The 21,910-nt window shown below is 43.1% G+C and overlaps 2 protein-coding genes across 2 annotated transcripts in view; both read left to right on the forward strand.

The window, feature by feature from the left end:
* Nucleotides 1–9,155: 9,155 nt before the first annotated feature.
* slc7a10a (solute carrier family 7 member 10a) overlaps nucleotides 9,156–21,910 on the forward strand; it is a 114,851-nt gene continuing 102,096 nt past the window's right edge. The window contains exon 1 of the mRNA XM_080780545.1: nucleotides 9,156–9,160. The gene's annotated coding sequence lies outside the window, so the exon portion shown is untranslated. The remainder of the gene's footprint in view (nucleotides 9,161–21,910) is intronic.
* On the forward strand, nucleotides 13,049–19,111 carry foxr1 (forkhead box R1; the record flags this gene model as incomplete). The annotated part of the gene is made up of 7 exons (XM_080770931.1): nucleotides 13,049–13,169; nucleotides 13,961–14,035; nucleotides 14,488–14,732; nucleotides 14,888–15,007; nucleotides 15,251–15,378; nucleotides 16,047–16,282; nucleotides 19,098–19,111. 7 exons carry the CDS (start codon nucleotides 13,049–13,051, stop codon nucleotides 19,109–19,111), a joined length of 939 nt encoding a protein of 312 aa, XP_080627057.1.

Here is a 21,910-nt window from a genome sequence, read left to right on the forward strand (position 1 = left end):
GAGCAGTTCGACGCACTGGGAGGAAACATTCACATGAGCAGAAAGTATAGAAAAATACATTCCCAGTAGAAACTAAGAATACATGGCATAAAATATGGTTAGTTTTCTTCTTCTTTTTCAATGTCAGAAATGATAAAAGTATAAAGCCTAATGTATGCTTAGTGAAACCAAACTGTCAGGAATATTTATTCACTAACACTACAGAAATACAAACTCCACAATATACTACAGAGGACACCTAACACTCTGGTTACAAACTGGCAAAGAAGACAAGAACACAGAGACCCCATTTCCACCGGTTGGTTCCCAATGGGAACCGGTTCAGTTCTTTGTGGTTTTTAGTGCTTTAGCTCCAAAATTGGAACGTTAATTATGAATTGAGTGGGCAAAACTATAGCTTAAATTGTTTATAGGGTCAGTGGCGACACTAGCCATTGTAACAATGGAATGCGGAAGTGCTCATTCTATAGCCCACAGCACCCCACTTTGTCTCAATGGGATAGTTCCAATGTTTTGAACTATAGCCCACAGCACCTTGTTTTGTCTCAATGGGATAGTTCCAATGTTTTTAACTATAGCCCACAGTAAACGCATCAAAATCTTTACTTTACTTACTTTATTTATTTAGTCTTTTTTATTTCGTTTTATGGAAAGTACATTTTAACTGAAGGTAGACTTTCTGCCACAGACCTGGTGTCATACCCACTGTCTCTCTTTTTATGTATACATTACTTGAGAGGAGGAGGATCTAAATCATTTAGACATTTATAGATAAAACAGGCACTCTTGAACTTTCTGAAGTTTTCAAAATTCAAAAGATTATATTTTCCCAAAATGGCACAGTGATGACATGAGTTGGGTTTTTTGTCAAATACCTTAATGGCTCTTTTGAAAAGTTGTTCTATAGGTTTGATGACTGTTGTCCCATGCAGCAAATGACCAGTTTGTGAAACAGTATTCTACGTGCGATAAGATCATACAATGAAGGTATAATGTCTTTGCAGCTTCTGTTGTTAAATATGGTCGAAACAAACAACCAACAGTCATTGTAACCCAGCAGGGTGGGAGGGTTAATGCGTGTGTGTTTATGTGTGCATAAAGTCAGCTAAAGTCTCAAAGGGCTTCACAGGAGACAAAAATCCTTTTCCTCTCTTCCTTCTATAACATTGCCTGGAACTTGCTCTCTGCTGTTGTGATCAGTTTGCTGTTGGTAGTCATGGCTGCCAGTTCCCACCTGATGTGTGGGAGCGCTGCTTGCTCCAGACCGTACTGAATAACCGCTAGCATGAATAATGTCTCCGTCCAGACCAGGATTTAAGTCTAAGATGTACTACAGGTCACACCGACACCACAGTGAGAGTGTATCTTGATGAATCTATCCTCTAAAGACAGTCTATGATGTCATAGACTCTATGACATCATTGTACGGGTGAAATAGACAGTACCAATTATCTACAGTATATGGCGTCAGTCATGCATGTCAGTGCTGTGGCATCAGATATCCCTGTGTTCGGGCTGACTTTCATTTATTATTATTACTTTTTTCATTTATTTTTAATAATTGTTTTGTAGAATGAAAAGCAGAAGGGAAAGAATAAGTCTCCATAAAAAAATTAATGAAAAGGGTAATTATGATTAAAATAAAATACATAAATTCATAATTGTTATCAACATGATCAACATTTGGCTTTCATCTCTCCTAATGGTACCACATCAACACAGCATGGAATAGTGGACAAGATCTTATCCAACAAATAACGATAACAGAATATTCCTTTAGTTTTGGGTCTGAGAGGCAGAATCTCATCAAATTGTGGTGTGCGCATCATTGCATGGCTCAAATAAATAATGGGCCTTGATATGAAAAGGGTTGAAAACCACTGCTCTATAGTTGTGTGTCTCTGCCAAACACTGTGACAAGGCCATAACCTGTTGGTTAGAATGAGCATGATGTGATGTGACTCCTCTCTTTGTCTGAGGTCTCTTTCCCTTTCTCTCCTTATCCAGGGACGTGCACACATACATCAAAGGGGGCTTCAGCATTACTACATGGTGAAAGAAATGCAAATGGCTCCCCTTTCCTTTCCATGCCATATACCGGAAGGCAGCATTCAGGAGAATTGCTTTTTTTTCTGAACTTGGAACACAGAATTCTGCGTTGAACAAATTTTGTTTGTGTAGTTACACCGCATCTCCAGTAGCATCTCCAATAGCATCTCCAATAGCTGATCAACAAGCCCTCTCTTTTCGCTATGTTTGTCCAAAAGTGCCCTCTTAGGGGATTTCAGCCCCTGCCTCTGACACTCTCTGCACGTCCCATTCTCTTCCCCTCCTCACTCTCTCCTTCTATCAGTCTGTCCCATTCTCTTCCCCTCCTCACTCTCTCATTCTATCAGTCTGTCCCATTCTCTTCCCCTCCTCACTTTCTCCTTCTATCAGTCTGTCCCATTCTCTTCCCCACCTCACTCTCTCCTTCTATCAGTCTGTCCCATTCTCTTCCCCTCCTCACTCTCTCATTCTATCAGTCTGTCCCATTCTCTTCCTCTCCTCACTCTCTCCTTCTATCAGTCTGTCTCATTCTCTTCCCCACCTCACTCTCTCCTTCTATCAGTCTGTCCCATTCTCTTCCCCACCTCACTCTCTCCTTCTATCAGTCCGTCCCATTCTCTTCCCCACCTCACTCTCTCCTTCTATCAGTCCGTCCCATTCTCTTCCCCTCCTCACTCTCTCCTTCACTCCTCGACAACTGAACTGACAACAATGCTTGACAGATATTGTGGGAAGCAGGAAGCAGCAGGGCAGATCTTGGCTCAATCATATCAGCCCATCCAATCCTTTAATTGTCCACCCCTGGAGGAAATGCATTATGGGAAATCCGAAACGATTCAACACACAATGGTTAAGGGTTCAGCCAAAAGTAGCAATTTAACTCTTTACGCACCCCCCCGCCCCTCCCCTTCCACCCCCTGTACACACACACACACACACACGGCTATTTTCTGTACATTTGTGCAACACTGTCATACGACATTTAGTATGAAATAGGGCATGTAGGGCACATAAATAGGTGAAATATGGAGAAACAAGTTAACGTTTTTGCCTGACAGCTGTATTGCTTTCTAGAACCTAACCCTAAATGTTTGACTCCTCACAAACTAAGAAATCTTAAATATTCACCCTATAGCTCTTTCAAATACATTAGTTCAAGACATTAGTGTTGTAGTACTCGAGTCATTGACTCATCTCCAGTCCACATTTTCATTTACTCAGTCTCGTCTCGGTCTCACCCTTAATTTGACTTGGACTTGACTCTACCTAGGGACTCGGGACTCCCCCTGCATGCAATGAAATAATAAATGTATTACACATTATCAGAGAGCTGTCTGGTGCTCATACACATAACAGCTGATGCGCCTGCCTGATCTCGTAGTGTTTTCTGTACCTGTCAGCTGACATGCTTGCCTGCTCTCTCAGTGTTTTCTGTACCTGTCAGCTGACATGCTTGCCTGCTCTCACAGTGTTTTCTGTACCTGTCAAATGAGAAAAAATAAATACAAATCTGGTTTCTGTCTCGACACGGACTCGACCCCCTCCCACACTCGGACTTTGTCTCACTTTAGGTGGACTCGACTACAAAACTACAACACATGGATAAAAGAGCAAGAACCAATACTGGAACTGGATCATACAGTTTGATACAATGAAGAATCTCCTCTCTCAGTTTCTCTCTCTCTTTGCACAAAAAGGTCCTACACATCAACTCAATGGTTCTTTCTTTCTAAGGAGGAGGGTGTCTTCATCTGTTTTGCTTACAACAGCAACAATATCCTGCCTGGCTTCACACAGGTTCTCCTAAAGAAAGGCTAGCTTTGTTGGATAGAATGACCATCCAGAAAATAAATCACTGAAAGATGGACATGGGCCGTGACTGACTGGTGATGGGAGTAGGTGTTTTTATGAGCTGGGCTCACGTAGCTGAGCCTGACAGAGATACAGCACTGTGATCTGTGTCCAACTACTGCAGCTCCACACTAACAGAATGAGACTGACTGACATAAAACACAGACACACGTGAAGGCAGAGAGAGAACAAAAGGAAAGAGTTTTGGGGCCTGCATGTACAGTACAGTAGGCTGCACGGTTTTCACATTGTGTGTGATAGGGAAAAGGACACATCTTTGATCAGGCCTAACAAAATAATACTTTGGTTTCCGGTTGCCGACCGACTCTTAAATATGTGCGACCCAGATGATTTTATTGGCATTTGGTAAAAAAAAAAAAAAAAGGTCTTTGATCACTACAATTCTCTTTGGCGAGACCACCTGGTAGCGCAAAGTCAAAATAAAGTTCTTTCATCTAAAATAACACGTGCGCAAATGTTTTGGATTGCGTCATCGCGAGGAGATGCACAACACAACACAACATAGCATGGACTTGTGTACTGCGTCTGTCGTCTGCCCAGTGCAAAATTAATTCCTTGCTAGTTGCTTCCCACGAAGAAACTGCTGATGATAATAACATATCATTAAGGTCATTTAAGAAGTTAACTGGTTTAATCCCACCGGTCACATTTGTGACCACTTTTTTGGTTTAGTTAAGTTTAAAACACAGAGCCATCTAGAGAATGAGACACAATAAAGTCCAGGACTTTATGCAATATTATGTATGCAATAGGTTCTGCCACCAAGCCAGCCATGAAACAATACAGCCGTCCTGTCACAACTCAACTCAAACAGACACACAGTGTAGATCCACATCATCGTCGTCAATTCCACGTGAACACGTGTTCCCCTTGTTACAACCCGCTACCTTCAACGGCAGACACAACTCAACATACACACAGTAGATTCACTTCAGCCTTCAATTCCAGGCCCAGAAACGGACACCATAAAGTATAAACATCAGCCACCCAGTCTTTGGGTCCCAAAATCACTGTAACAGTAGTAAAGTACTACTTTGAATCACAGTACACACAGCTTACAGCAAGCAGCAGCAAAGAAAGAAAGAAAGAAAATAAACGAGTTACCTACTTTGAGCCGTCTTCACACCCCAGTCGCCCAAGTTCACCGTCATTTCTTGGAAGCCATGGATAGAGAGTAGTTCATCCTCGGAGGAGCCCTCCAGCAGCATATCCAGTCATCTCCATCCATCTGGCATGTACTGGATCCTGTCAATATCAAAATACAGTACAGTACAGGATTCTAGAGCCAGGTAGAGTCACTGAACAGGTTTAATTTCCAGCCAGTCAATAGGGTAAATAAGTAATTGTTTTATATTGGATCATTGCCAAACATATAAATATTACATTATATTCAACTCAACTTGATCTGCAATTTGTATTTTCAAATGCTTATAATCCTAACGATATGGCTCAACAAACTACATTGGGAGCATGTTAAAAAGGAATGCTTTGTTTCTTGTTGACAGCCCTCAAAATTGGGAAATTATACAATTGGGTTTGGGTTTTAACCCATTTTTACCAAACCTCACTTCTGTATGTATGTATGTATGTATGTATATATATATATAGGGCACAGGACAGGTTGCCCCGTGACAACAATCATCATCATCCACATTTGTGTTAACTTAAAAATCCTAAACATCCATTTTATATACAGGTATATTAAAAAATAGTTATTCATTAAATATTTCTAAAACATGTATTATCCAGCCTTTATTAAAACAGAGTTAAAACAACCTAGCTTCTAAATCTGAAATATACCTTTTCATTTGTAAGATGAATCATTCCTACTTTGTTATTTTTCCTCAAATAATAATTTTGGAACAAAACTCTAATTCTCCACCACACAGATACAGTATGTTTTATTGACTATTTAATGACAAGCAGCCCTTTAAAGCCTTATTTACACATTGCACGTCGATTAGAGTAGATTAGAGTCTTTTTGCCCACAGAAAACCACTGATTTCTAAGCTTAAGACGCCATTGTTTGATGAAAAGATTTCAATATTTCATCACTGTTTTCTGTCTATGAGTCATTCTGGTGGTCTGGCTCTCTGACTGAGGATCAAACCACATTTCAGGGCAGCTCTATTCTCAGATGAAGAAACCACAAGTCCATTTTGGAAGGAAATAAGACAAATGAACCCCCAATGGCCCAATCCACCTACAATATTGTCTCTGTTGCCAACCGGTGGAACGGTGCAGAGGACTGAAGGCTGAATGGATAGTGATGTAGAGAATAGAGTGAATGTGTATATGGGATATGGTCATGTTTGTCATGCAGCATCAAACTCCAGTTACACAGACGGCAGTGTGTAATGTGAACCAGGGAGACTTTGCTTGCCCAGTTATAATTTTTGGAAATGGGGAAGGAAAAGAGACACTAAAATGGTGGAATAACGAAAAGGTAGAGGCTCGTGAACCGGCAGCATCCACAATGCATTACGTTAACCCATTTAGATCTGTGACATTTTGAATAGCCATGTACAGTATATTATTGGTACAGTATTGGTTGACTATTCAAAAAATAGCAGATATACAAGCTCATAGCGTGGTAGATCTGCTATTTTGGAAAGAATCTTGAAATTTGTTTAACTCTTTACACGGCCAAATTGGCTTTTACATATGACGACAATAATCACAATATGACGTGCAGTTTGAGATGTTTTGATTGATGTCACACAGGACAGAGGAACCAGGATGTGCACTGTATCATATCCATGGCAACATCCCTTCCAGATATGATGGCTTTTATTAGCTGGGTTTCAAAAGCTCAAAACCACCTCGACCCTGAAGAACAGCAGAGGAACTGCTCTTTGTGTATCTATTGTCATCTCATCGCCATCCTCCTCACCAGGATCCTATTCACCTCCTTAACCTCATCATTCTCTTGAACTTCCTGCTTCAACTCCTCTCCTACGTATTCCACCCCCAAAGTGTCTCTGCTGTCTCCCTCAAGCTCGAGAAATATTCTGTTTGAAGGTTCAAGGTTGTTGTTACATCTTGTGTAAAACTAAATTTTATTGCAAATGGGTGTGTCAGTTCAGTGGTATGAGTGACACCCTTGTAAATAAGCAAGTTGCGGTCCAGTGAGTTCCCGACTGCTCAAGGCAGCACAGCTGTGCTACTGACATTAGAGCTCACACAGGCAGGAAAGACAAGTACAGACACTTTTTTGTACAAAATAAGTCCTGCAGTAGCTCAATCTTGATTTATTTAACATCTACAAGTGCTACTTTAAAACTTTGTAGTATTCAGGACTTCCATAAAATATGGAAGTCAGCTTCTGTCCATCTCAAGTGGTGTCGAGTCTGTCAAGTGTATCATAATCTGCCTAGTCTTGTTCTCAAACCTTTTCATGTCAAGGACATGCATTTGGTCGCAGACCCCCAACTGAAAATATTTTGTGCTAGGGAGCCCTCCATTCAAATGTTTCAGAAAAAAAGAAAAAAAAACAAGATTCTTTTGAAAATAGCAGATCCACAAGCTCACAATGCGTTGCATGGTGAAGCTTGTAGATTTTCAAAAGTGTTTGAAGTGAATTTGTTGCCAAATTACCCACCACACTGCGGCAGCGGAAAAGTCAAACTTTTCTCAACTTTGCCTCGCTTCCTGCTGGCTGCGGTGGGGATAGAATATATTTCTCAACAGCGGACACGAAATACTGCTATTATGCTATAGGATACTATAAGTGAAAGAAACAAGGAAACACATTTCCATAATTACTTTATCACCCTGAAAATCACACAACTCAACGAGTCCATCTGTTCCAATTCCAAATGAACAGATTCATGTACAGCAAATGCTGTGTAGTGTCAAGTGTGTACCTTACAGCAAACACTAGGGTTGCGTTGCGCGTCATCGTACCAAAACACGTTCTCACGGATGACAGTTGACTGGCTCTTAAATACCCACTGCTATATTATTATATCACAACATAATGTTAGCCTACATCATTGACCTAAATGGCGTTATATGTATCAACAATGAAAAAAAGGTTTTCATAAATTACTTTTGGACAACTTCTGATACATGCTTGACATGAAATGATAACCCTGTACTGTCACCGTGTAGCGTTTTGTTTCATTAGCGCGATCGTGATAAAATAGGCTGCAGCTGTTGTTCCGCGGCTGAGCACACGGGTGAAGATCAAAGGAGGTCAACTTTTCACCGCTGATTTTCCAAACAGTTTCCCAGTTTCTAGGAATTACATTTTGGGCAGGCAAGATCAAAGTCAAAGTCGTACGATTTGTCACACACATTACCGCAGTGAAATTTGTTCTCCGCATTTGACCCATCTCTTGGAGCATTGAGCCGCAGCCAAGGAGCGGTGAGCTGCAGCCAAGGAGCGGTGAGCTGCAGCCAAGGAGCGGTGAGCTGCAGCCAAGGAGCGGTGAGCTGCAGCCAAGGAGCGGTGAGCTGCAGCCAAGGAGCGGTGAGCTGCAGCCGTGCCGCGCTCGGGAATCAATTGATTAGTAGATTTGACGCCCCCAATCCAACCCTTTGATGCTGAGTGTCAAGCAGGGAGGCATTAATTGGGTCCCATTTTTACAGTCTTTGGTGTGACCCGGCCAGGGATCGAACCCTGACCTCCCAGTTTCAGGGCGGACACTCTAACCACAAGACCACTGAGCTGTGTGTTGTCGTCGTCATACCCTCCCCCCACACAATCAGAAGCACAAAAGGTTTTTAAAGAGATACCTGCCAGTGCCAGACAAGTAGGATACAAAGGCTGCCTGAAAGGCTCTATACTACGTGCAACGGCCAATCCACTGCCAATCCGCTGCCTGCCTGCGGGAAAACTTGTGATTCCCTTCTGTCGTACCAGTTGCACATGTCCTGCGGACCGGTGGTTGGGAACCTCTGGTTTAGGGGATAGGGGTTAGGGCAGCGGTTCCCAAACCTTTTTGGCCATGCACCCCCCGTTACCTCCAGACCTAGCTGACTCACCCACCACATGGAAATATAAATTACATATAAAGCTATATAGACTAGACATATTTCCTATCCACATACTGTATGCACATACATGGACCTGAATATGACATAAATACGCAGCATAGCTATATTCTGCATATACGATCAATATATTGGCATATGTTAATATATTTAAAATAAAACCATAGCACCGACATTAGCCTTTTCATGTCGCACATTCCCTAGAAGGTGCCCGCACACCACAAGGGGTGCACGCACCACAGTTTGGGAACCATTGGGTTAGGCCCTAACGTTAGGGGTTAGGGGATAGGGTTAGAGCATGGGGCTCTATGGTCGGAATATTGGGTAATAAATGGGATTTATGTGTCCGATTATGTGGACTAGTGTGGACTAGTGCTACGCATCCATGGCAATTATCTCGTTTGAATCAACAAACAAAATCAGCCTGCAGTCCCTAACATTTTACTTCATCCCCTATAGTCAACCTCCTCCCCCTCGCCTCCTCCACCCCAAAAGATATGGTCATTTTGTCCTTTATTTAAACGATATTGAATCAAGAAGGAAGCAGTAGGTCAGGGTCTGGAGGAGGGAAATGATGACTTTGGCCTGACCTTGACTGTAAAGCGGTATATTGTTTTTAAATCCCACTCCCCCCATCCAAATATCCCTGAACCTGAGACCCCAACCTGGAGCCAACAATCTGTTCCCAACAACACTGTCCACTGTCTTATCATCAGGAAGGGGTTACAAAGCTGCTGCCATTTCCAGAGCCCTCCGGGCTGGCATTCATCATGCAATTAACATTAAGGATTAGTCATGAGAAGGACATCTTCGTGCATGTGCAATGCCCATGATCTCATTTTAAAAGAACACCAAAATGCATCAGATTATATGCAGTTTTGCACTGTTGCAAAACACAACATACTTGGAATAAAGCAAAATTAAATCTCATGACTGAAAGAAAGTATTATTTTTTTCCAAGGGGGAGGGGAGTATAGTATAGGAACCCTAGTCGACAAACTACAGGGCAAGCGTTAGAGTGCCATTAAATGCTACAAAGTACAGTAGGATAGCAGGTTGATATTAGGGAAGGGTCTGATATAATATAGACCATATGATGAATGATTTTATTTATTTACGTGTCTGACTGCCTTTTGCAGCCCAACCCTTACGGGATTATTCAGACACAATTTACAGTACAAAATATTTCCTGTGCCAACACGCTGACATCAAAATATTAAACAAAAGTAAATATCATACAATATGTATACATAACATAATCAAGAGTACTCTACATTCAAGTAGTCAATTTTGTCGAGAGAGACTAAAGTGGAGAGCGAGCGAGAATATACGTATAGAGATAATGGACAGAAGGCCGATTTGCAGCTAACTTCAACAAGGTATAGCTAGATGTATTCACCAACATACATAAAGATATGTGCATACCGGTATGTACATACATACACACACAAATACACAAATAACTCAGATCTCAGTATAGGAGTTGGTATGATCCATCACCGTGCAACTTAGCCCCTCTCGGAACCCTACATAAAGCTTTTATGAAATTTGATTGTCGCTTTAAAGTAATCAAAGTGTCAGAAACTTTACTACATTTGGGTTCTGCTTGCGGGGCTACGTGCAACTATGCATAAGTTGTGTATGTTTTCTTCTGCTTTATGGATACATTTTGAAATTGCGAATGTATGGTTATCAAATAAATATTTAACTAAAACACTAGCTGTCCAGGGACAGACCTACATGTATTTGATCAAAGAGTGTTTTTCTTAAATCATGATAAAAAGGGCAGTACAGTATAAAATGGATTTCATCCTCAACCTCACAGTAGCTATAGTCTTTGATCTAATTCTGTTCCAATGTACCGTTCTGTAGTGGCAGTATTCCTGAGTGGAACTGTGCACACAGAGATCGCCTATATATTCTTTTTTGTTATTTTTATAAAAAGAAAATATATTGCAAAGGCTATGTCATCCAAACCCTGCCCACATTTTAGAATTGAATTATAGTAATACATTTTGGTCCACTTTTACCCATCCCTAGTTGATATCATAGCATCCGTTTATCCCATGAAATTCTTTCTAAATCAGTACTTCTCAAAATGTTTTGTACCGAGGACCCCCAAATGTTTATGTATTTGGCCGCAAAGCCCCATCTGAATGATGTTTTGTGCCAGGGACCGCCAGAAGAGAACATGCGTGTCAACCAGTGTTGTTTTTGGCAGCAAATATTAGTTTTAGTTTTAGTCTCATGAATAGTTTATTTAGTTTCAGTCACATTTTAGTCACCTGAAATGTCTAGTTATTAGTCGACTAAATATAATATTTTAGTCGACTAAATCTACAGGTGATTTAGTCGACTAAAATGTATTTTGGCGGGCCTTGATGCGTAATGACTGTTTTTTTCACTTGCTGAAAATAGCTGATCTACAAGCCCACAACGCGTCTCAGCGAGGGTTGTGAACTTGTAGATCTGCTATTTTCAGCATGCAACCAAAGATGGAGTTGGAACAACTGAGGTTCGGGAGGTTTGGCCAAGCAGAAGACAACCCACCTGCCACTGCCAACTCCACCCTTGCCAACCATGCCAACCACTCACCCACCTCCAACCTGATGCTTGGTCTTTCCTAGTGAATGTTAAATTACTTACTGGATCTCTTGTCCACTATAGTCCCTTCCTTTTTAAGTTTAGTTTTTATTTGTTGACGAAATTGTCAGTATATTTAGTCTTAGTTTCAGTCATCATAGCTTACCGGTAGTTTTCTCTGACATGAAAGAGCTCCTCTCTTCACCAGTTCACCTCTGCTCTGTTTGTTCTGCCCAAACATGCCCAAACCTAACAGGTGATTGAAATGAGGTGATTAGCTGCTTAGGGAGTGTCACTCCCGTCACAGACGAGACAGGTTGCTTTCTTTACTGGTGGTTTATTAAGCACTTTCCTCACTTAAAGACCAACGTCAAACTGGTGACACACAAAATAATAAAGACATGATCAGAATAATCGCCAACTATACAATACAAACATGATGATATAGAAAATGTGCTTGACAAATGAATGTACCTTGCTGGCTGCATAGCGATGTAAAGGGAATTAAGTTCATGGAATGCCCAAAACAATCAATAAACTGTCGAACTGAAACAAAGGTAAATCGATAAATTAAACTCATAAACAAATATAATATGGAACTTATAATGTAGACTGAGAACTCAAAATGTTGACACAAAACAATTAAACAAACCTTTTAAGCGACTTGTTCTCAAACAAACAAACAGCCTCCCTCTCACGGAAGTGACAACTCTGAACACTTACTCACATGACCATATAAGGCCTGATGGCCGGAAATGACGTGAACGCAAACGTCCGGTACTCGACTCTTAACAAAATAAACTAATTTATCAGTAAACAAAATAATGACAGAAATAATAACTACAGCTGCAGTCATAGGGAGCCTAATTCAACCTGCCCATGAACAGACCCCAAATGCAGCGCACTAGATGGCACTATCTCACCATACATACACCATACAAATACCAAAATATACAGTTTGTTGCCCAAAACAAAAATACAATATGCATTTTCAGAAAAATAAGCAAAATAAAATATTACAGCATACCCATAACTGGGACAGCTACACATCCAAAGAGCCTCAAAATGTTTAGCCTCACATTTGATTTTGTGAACTTGTACCTGTTAGAGGAGGAGGGTTTCTCTTGGGTTTCTCTTGTACAGCCTGCCGGAAACTAAGAAGAAGAAGAAAAGGAGGAAAAACAACTCTCTTTCAAAACCGCTAATAGAGCACTTTAAAGGCCCCTGTAAAAAGTTAAAGCCTACCTAATTTACACTCTGGAACAGCAGGTGGCGACAAAGCACCCTTGTTGGGAGGCCAGCACAGAAGGAGTTGAAGTAAATAAATAATATAGTACTAGCCCCAGCCCCCACACCTGTTCTAATTGATTCATGTAAGTCTAATCAAGACATATGGATTCCAGCTGGCATTAATCTCTCTCCTGCAGCCTATTAAAACTGATCTCATTTGGCAGCCATGTGCATTCACGTGTATAGCTACGCCATGCTTCACAGTAATGCTCTGAGAAGGAAACAAAGCAGTGAAAATATGACTGACAGAGATTGGATGAGTTTACAGTTTGAAGACTGCAGTCAGTTCTTGGACCTGCACGGTTCCATCGGCCTGACTGACTGGGACATGGATGAGGAAATGAAGCTAACAACTACAACTGATCAGTTTTGCCAAGGTATGAAGGAATATGGCTTGATGGGTGACCATGATTTTGCCCATAATAATTTGACATTTTTGCTTGGAATTGGGATTATGTACAGAATAATTCAGTGTTTCAGCCCATTGATCCAATGATTTCCAATCTGCTTGTAATAAACAACATTAAACTCACTAACATTGCAAATTTGCAGGTGTAGGGCAAGCTTGAATGATCCTCTTTCAATCTGCAAAAAAAATAAATGATATGTCTGCAGTGGATTTTTATGAAACAAACACTTTTTAGAAACTGCTTTAAAGGACCACTTTTCAACCTATCTTCATATAATTGGTCCTCACTAATGATCATGATAAAATGGCACAGCCGCACAGTTGTTTTCTATTCAGTCACAGCCATCCTACGAGACACAGACTGGTTTCTGAACTGCCCACAGCCCTCCTATGAGACACGGACTGGTTTCTGAACTGCCCACAGCCCTATGAGACACAGACTGGTTTCTGAACTGCCCAGAGGGACACAGACTGGTATCTGAACGGCCCATAGCCCTCCTAAATCTATAATGAGACTGTAGGCCTAGTAGTGTTTTTTCTTTTTTGCTATTTTTATCATGAACATAAGACCAATTATATTAAGATGGGTTTTGGAGTGGTCCTTTAAGGCATTATCCAATAACTACTTGCTAGATGCATTCAGTGTGACTGTTCGCACCACTGGCCAATGGCAATCCAGCCATTTAAAATCTGATTGCTGTCATGTGTGGATAAACCAAACGACTGACATGATTGATGCCTGTCCATAAACACTGACAGATGACAAGCTGAACGACCAATACCTGGCACAGTGGCACTATGCCAGAAGATCCAGGAAAAAAGACGAAGGGCCAGGTGAGAGGGAAGACCTGTGACGATGAGACCATCATACTTCACTCTACAGATACACTTTTGCACAAGTCTTACTTCATGCAGTACAGTATATTGCTCTACTACTCAAATTCAGAAAGCTTGCTTTACCAACATTTGCCAAAAAGTAGTGTTGTGGCTAATTCACACCATGAACAATAAAAACTAAAGCCACTAAAGGCACCGGGCAGCGAATAAATGCATTAGATAATTATATAGAAAATATACTGAAATACTAAATGGCTCTGCACTGAGTCCCACAAGTAGATTGAGGTAACTATTTGCTGCAGTGTAGACGGAGTACATTTCAAACAAAAGCACAAGTCAATACAAAAAGGAAATCATCATATACACTGAGAAAGTTAAAAAAGTTGAATGTAAAAACAAATGTAATGAGTTTACAATTTAACATGAGATGTATTTGTGCCACATCACAGAAGCCCTTGTGCAGACAAACCTGTGGTTGGTGGTGAACCCCAACATAGTTTGCCCAATTAAATACAGCAAACCCCCGAGTCCTCCTCCCCCTCCTGTGGAAGTCCAAGCCCATCAGTCCCTGTCTGTTGTGAACGATGACAACACTGTCCAAAAGAAATGTCATGGCCTTACGCTCGGTGACACCACCTGCTGGCGGCCTGGAACTCTGCATGATGCCTCCTCCGGGGAAGAATATCAGCATGAGGTTTGTGTGATAAACAAGCAAGCTCGTAGATCTGCAATTTTTCAATGGCTAAATTATAATGTTTAAAAGCCAGAAACGGTTGAGGGAAGAGGACTGTATTTGTGTCAATGCGTGATACGTTTGCTTCTTCTAACCTTTCCAACCCTGGCTGACAGTTCAGTGGTGTAGGAGGCGGTCGGCCAGTTCAAACTGTGTGCACTAATAAGGTCAGAGCGGCCAAGACCAGGAGAAAGGACCGTCTGCCCTCCAAGAGGTCTCTCCAACGTGTCCTGCAGGTAACGGTGTAGCCCAGAACGTCCACTAATTCATACCTTTTACATGTGTGCCATTTCTTTACTTTAATCTAAAAGTTTTCATATTTAACCCTGTGACTCCTTGAGTTCATAATGGACATTTGGCGAAATGGCTAAACATGCACAAATCTACAAGCTCACAACGCGTCGTATTGCGATGCAGTGAGAGTTATACGTTTATGTGGAGATTATGAATACATACTTTATTCTGCACTGTATTTGCAGGACAGCAAGACCCTAAAACCGGGCGGTTGGCACCGGCCTCCTGTCAACTATTGTGTACTGATTGCCATGGCGCTCAGCAGCAGCCTGGTGAAAAGTCTCAATGTCCAGCAGATCTACAACTTCATCAGGTTTGTTCAATTGTTTTACACAGCGCGCGCGCACACACACACACACACACACACACACACACACACACACACTCGCGCACGCAGAGACGTGGCGCATTTATAGTAGGTTTCCAATTCATGTTCAGATATGGAGATTATAATGACCGTCCTATACTGTCTGCTTAGGACGGTATCCGTCATTACAGGAATATGACATTTCAGGCAAAAGAAATGTGTTGGTTATCATGGAGATTAAAATCTTTGCAATATAATCTACAGTTGAGAATAAAATGGCATTCAAATTTCTCTAGTGGAAAAACTATAAACTAGGGATGCTCCGATCAGGTTTTCTGGGACCGATCAGCGAAAGTTTTTGTCATGATCGGCCGATGGGTACTGATCTTGTCAAATTTTAATATTTCCCCAATTATTATAAGTCAAAACTCTTCCTGTGTGTGGGGAGGAAGGGGAGAATGTTTAGGCCTGTCACAAAAATGATATTGTACTCTATCTGACATGTACTGTATATATACCACTTAAATGGTGTAAAAGATCAGTTTCTCCAGGTAAAATCAGAGTGAATATTGGTCGATATGGCCGCTCAACGATCGCTGGCCGATTATCGGAGCATCTCTACTATCAACTTGTCTCATTCACGGTATTTTATTTATTTATCTTTGTCCATGTAGAGAACATTTCCCGTTCTTTCAGACGGCTCCTGACGGCTGGAAGAACACCATCCGTCACAACCTGTGTTTCAGCAGCAGTTTCAGTAAGACTCCTCACCACCAGCAGAGCAAAGATGGCAAGAGGAAGTCCTGCCTGTGGCAGCTCACCCTGGACGGGCGGCAGAGACTCCGAGACGAGATCACAACTATGACAGGAGACGTATACAAGGAGTTGAAGAAGAGCATGTCCCATCCTGGTGAGAATCTTAGGCTTTTTAGACTAGATTATTTGCAGTTTTTTAGACCAGTGGTTCCCAAACTTTTTCATGTCAAAGGACTCCCAAATTGACACTAATTGGCCCCACGGACCCCCATTTGAAAATGTATGCCAGGGACCCCCATAAGAGGGTTTTTTTAAGGCCCTAGCAGTGATTTCTCAACCCATTTAATTTCAAGGACCCCCAGTTTGACATGCATTAGTCTACGGACCCCCCATTTAATGGCATTTCTATCTCTGGGAGCCCCACATTTATATTGTAAAATCAATGTAACTCTGAGAGTGTACAAATGGACCCGTTTGGTCCATTTGGTTCCAGAACTATCATTTAGCTGGGGACCCCCTGGAACTCCCTCAGGTACCCCGGGGGGTCCCCGGACACCACCTTGGGAACCACTGTTTTAGACTATATTATTTGCACCCAGAAATATTCAATGAGATGTTCCTGTACTTATTCCATCTGGGTGTATTTTATGTTTTTTAGTTGGAGCAACAAATATCTCAAAAATCTGAACTGCGTTGTTCCCTACCTGGCAGGCTGGGCTGTCTCTCAGTGTCTACCTGGCAGGCTGGGCTGTCTCTCAGTGTATCCCACAATGCTTGGCATTATGCATAAAACAAACACCCTTTCTTAATTGATGTTGGATACTGACATCGTCATGCAGTCAGTTCAACTCTGACAAATTGAACAGAAGTTGCTTATAATTTCAAAATGAAAGTGTAGTGCATCAATGGGCCAACAAGTTTTAACCAATGGCTGCATTTTCTTCTTTCACAGGAATTGTTCCAAGTTTGTTTGAGCTTTGATTCACATTCATGAAGATGTCAAGTTGGTCTTCATTAAAATGTGTTTGTTGAATAAGCGTCCAGTTTTGTTTGTAATGGGATATCTATTTCTGAACTAGTTTAGATTTATTTTGAGAATATACAAAACATGTATAAAGAAAATGTGAACTCCATTCTCTTGGTGGTCAGTCAGTGCTTGACTAACTTATAGTTATCACATACATTTAAAGGAGTGAAATTTGACATATTTTCAGGTCCAATGATTAAGATGTTTTGGAACCCATTGGTATTGTGTGTGGTATTGTGTGTGGCATTGGTATTGAAATTGATGGGATTGAAACGGCCAGCAAAGAGCGACAACCACGAAGATAATGATTCTAGTCTTGGCATAATGCATGATATGGGAGATTATAGGCTTAGCGAAGAGTATAGCATCAGTTGTGAACAATTTCACAAGTGGGCATTTTGAAATTAGGGTTGACGGTTGCGTAATAGGCTACATACCAGTAAGACGCGCAAATGCGGGAAGCGAACGCAGCTCGTACATATTTGGGTTTTGGACGTATACTGTAGCTGCTTTTGGGACTCCTTATATGGTTATGGCTGAGTCATGGTGACACAAATCACTCAGCTCCATACATGGGCACAAAAGCGTGACAGACAGACAGACACACAGACAGACATGATCTGCTAGGTCTCATAGTAAGTGCTCACTGAAATCGCAATAAACCATGTTTCTGGAATAATGGTACAAATATTGTAGGGTGCATGTTTGCAAGTAGTGTGCTACTTGGCAGTGCACATGTGGCTATGGTACTTGTAGGTCGAACATTTTGCCATGCCCAAAATAGATGCTAAAGTTGTGGTAAAAGACTACTGTACAGAAGGGGCTAAAATGTCCTTGGTGTGAGCAAGAGTTTTTGCATCATTCTCTAGTACTAGAGTTCTCAACTTCTGTCCGACCCGACGTTTTCAGGCCATGCCTAAAATGTGTGCTAATCGGTAGGGCTGCAGGGCCTCAAGCTCCATGAGGAAAAAAATATATATTATTTTTAATAAAGATAAATCTGTTGTCTATTAGGAAGCTGGTGTTTCACTTTTACTCTCAAGTCCGAGTTCTCAAATTCAAACCGTACCCGACTTTTAAGGCTGGGCCTTAATTTGAGGCCAGTTGAACTCTTATCTAGTACCGACCCAAGCCAGTGACTGCTGGCTTTCTCCATCAGTTTGAGCCTTGCTGCAGACCACAATGGTAACCCCCCCCCAGTGCACACACAGCACTGCAGCAAATGGCTTACGTAGTACGTACAGTACAGCACACTACAGTGTTGGTGTCTGTCTTGCTTCATTGCCAATGAATGCATGGTTTCCTCTGCTGTCGCTAGTCCATTTGAAGCGTTGGACAGACTATGAAGGCACTATACGAGTAAGACGCGCAAACGCGGGAAGCGAACGCAGCTCGTACATATTTGGGTTTTGGACGTATAGCTGCTTTGGGGACTCCTTATATGGTGTCCCTTTTGTGCCCATATATGGAGCTGAGTGGACCTGGCCCCTTTTGTGCCCATATATGGAGCTGAGTGATTGCTGATGCAACACACTCCATATTTGGATAGCGGGACAGACAGACAGACAGACAGACAGACACACACAGACAGACATGATCTGCTAGGTCTCATAGTAAGTGCTCACTGCGTTCGCAATAAATTCCATTGTTCTTGCAGTTCTGTGCAGTCATTTCTGCCACATCAGCATTATTATGCAATACTCTGGGTATTGAGTTGAGTCAATCAGCAAGCTCTTTCATTCAAAGGTAGGCTATGTAGGGCTCACGGTGGTGCTGGCGCCTCACAGCTAGAAGTTCCTGGGTTCGATTCACAGTTTCACACTGGGGAGGCTGTGGGCACTGGGGGCGTGTTCTCTCAGTGTCATCAGTGCCCATACCCGAGGCGGGGTTGGCGAAAGGGCCTTTCGGTGTGGAGTTTGCATGTTCTCCCCGTGTCCCCTAGGACTCCATGCATAGAAGGGAGCATGAGATCAGTATGATGCCCCCCCCTGAGAATACTCAGGGGGGGTATTACTGTTTGTACATTTATTTTTGGTTGCCATACGCCCGTGCCTTACAATCCCTGTTATGCCCATATATGGAGATCCCTGATGTCGTCATGGGAATGTCGTGAGACTCCTAGTGACATCACGCTCCATAACAGTGATTGTATTAGGGTTAGGGCGTCGTCTGGGAATGCCCATATATGGAGATCTCCATTTGTGGAGCTGACTATAGCGTCACCTGGATCTCCATATATGAAGATCACAACACTGACCTCATCAAACCCTGGATAGCCATATGGTTTGACTTGACATGGATCTGCATATACAGTATGGAGCCTGACACCAGCTTAATAGTTTAACTATCTGCTTCTCAACTGTGCCGGCGTCTTACTGGTTGACTTACCATTGTATCCGGAACGTTTTTCGTGTTTTAAAAAACATGACATCAGTCAATCACAGACAGTGCGAGGTGGGATCTAATTGTGACATCATGGCGACCATTGTGTACATGATGTCACTGACATCTGGCTGACCGTGCTCTGACATAAAACATGACATCAGCCAATCGATCACAGTGAGAGGTGGGATGTAATTGTGACGTGGCGAACGATATAAAAGATGCTGCGGATGGCACAGCCACTTTTTATTAAAGCTTGCCAGTTGACACACCTTCTCCATAACAACCAAGGACAGTTCCAGAACCGAGATGCTCCATGAAGTGACCGCGGCAGCGTCCTTCGTGACGGCACTTCTGGAGACGATGACATGTCTTGACCAACATCAGGTCCAGGTGTTCCGGTATTCTCTCCAGGAGTCGATGAGCGCCCACTACGAATGCCACTGGTACCCCGACAGGCCGCGGAAGGGCTCCGCCTACCGGTGCATACGCATCAGTAAGGTGGCACCCATCGACCCTCTCCTGACCCGGGCGGCCAACCGAAGTGGACTCGCCGTTGAACAGCTGTCACGTCTGTTGCCCGTGGAGCTGACGCTGTGGGTGGACCCACGCGAGGTCAGCTATCGCTTTGGCGAGGAGGACGGCTCTGTCGGCATCCTGTACGAGGTCACGACTAGCCCGGTGGTATCGTCACCGGCAGTCCCCCTGGCTGACCGGCTGACCCCCAGATGCCCCCCTGTCCCCCTGGCTGACCGGCTGACCCCCAGATGCCCCCCTGTCCCCCTAGCTGACCGGCTGACCCCCAGACGTCCCCCTGTCCCCCTAGCTGACCGGCTGACCGCCAGATGCCCCCCTGTCCCCCTGGCTGACCGGCTGACCCCTGGATTTCCCCCATTCCCCCTAGCTGACCGGCTGCCCCCCGGATTTCCCCCATTCCCCCTAGCTGACCGGCTGCCCCCTGGATTTCCCCCATTCCCCCTAGCTGACCGGCTGCCCCTTGGATTTCCCCCATTCCCCCTAGCTGACCGGCTGCCCCCTGGATTTCCCCCATTCCCCCTAGCTGACCGGCTGCCCCCTGGATTTCCCCCATTCCCCCTAGCTGACCGGCTGCCCCCTGGATTTCCCCCATTCCCCCTGGCTGACCGGCTGCCCCCTGGATTTCCCCCATTCCCCCTGGCTGACCGGCTGCCCCCTGGATTTCCCCCATTCCCCCTAGCTGACCGGCTGCCCCCTGGATTTCCCCCATTCCCCCTAGCTGACCGGCTGCCCCCTAGTGCCCCCCCAGCCCCCCTGGCTGTTGACTGGCTGCTGTACGAGGCCACATCCAGCCCGATAGAGGTGACGTGTAGCCCGGTGGTGGTGGTGGTGTCACCAGCGGTCCTCCTGCTGCCGTACAACAAGAATAAGCACTTTCTGAGGATGAACAACTACCACCAGATGGCCATGTGCTACAGACCCATAATACCCTGCCCCTGTCACCTGATGACGCCCACCATGTGCTACCAGATAATGCCCCTCGGTTTACTATGAAAACCTGTCTGTCCATCACGCCCTGTGACACGCTCCATATATGGCCGTCTCCACTCTCCATATATATGAAGATCAAGACACTGACCTCATCAAACCCTGGATAGCCATACATGGCGAAGACTGGATCATCACCTAGATCTGTATACTGTATATGGAGCCGGGGCCCAGCAACTCTACATCTGACCTCACAGACACAAGATGAATAGTTTAACTCCTGCTTCATAGTTCATAGCTTTGAACTACAAAAACCAAGATGGCCACTGAACTGTATATAGAATCTCTTTGACTGGGCCAGCTTTGAACTACAAAAACCAAACTACAAAAAAAAAAAAAAGCCTAGTCCTGGTGGAAGCTGGTAATGCTGACTAGCAGGGCTCTGGTGAAACTTGCAAAAGTGAATTATATGAAGATTATTTAGTTTCTCTTCCCTACTTGCAGGCAAAACTAAATCAGGGTTGTTATTAAATACATTTCCAATGGCCTGCAGGGCCGTGTCTCAGCGCTCCAGGCACGTCCAGGTCTGGCAGTGTGCCTATACTGCATGCCACCCCCACCCCATGTCAGACTACTGTCTGTCCCTCTATAACAAATATTAAATAAAGGAGAAAGCTACAATAAAATAATAAATAAATACATTTTCAAAATCATATAACAATATAGCTATGAGTAGGACAGCAAAAAACATTAAACAAAAAGAAACTTTGTCAGAACATCTGGCCTATAATTATAGTAGGCTATTCATTTTCATCAAGTGTTTGCTAGATTACTGTAATCCTGTTGCTGCTTGCCTTTCTGAATTTAACCCACAGGGGGGCAGTATAAGGCTACATTATACATCATTTG

This window comes from Protomyctophum bolini (genome assembly GCF_963924005.1).
Source record: "Protomyctophum bolini genome assembly, chromosome: 1".
NCBI classification, from domain to species: domain Eukaryota; kingdom Metazoa; phylum Chordata; class Actinopteri; order Myctophiformes; family Myctophidae; genus Protomyctophum; species Protomyctophum bolini.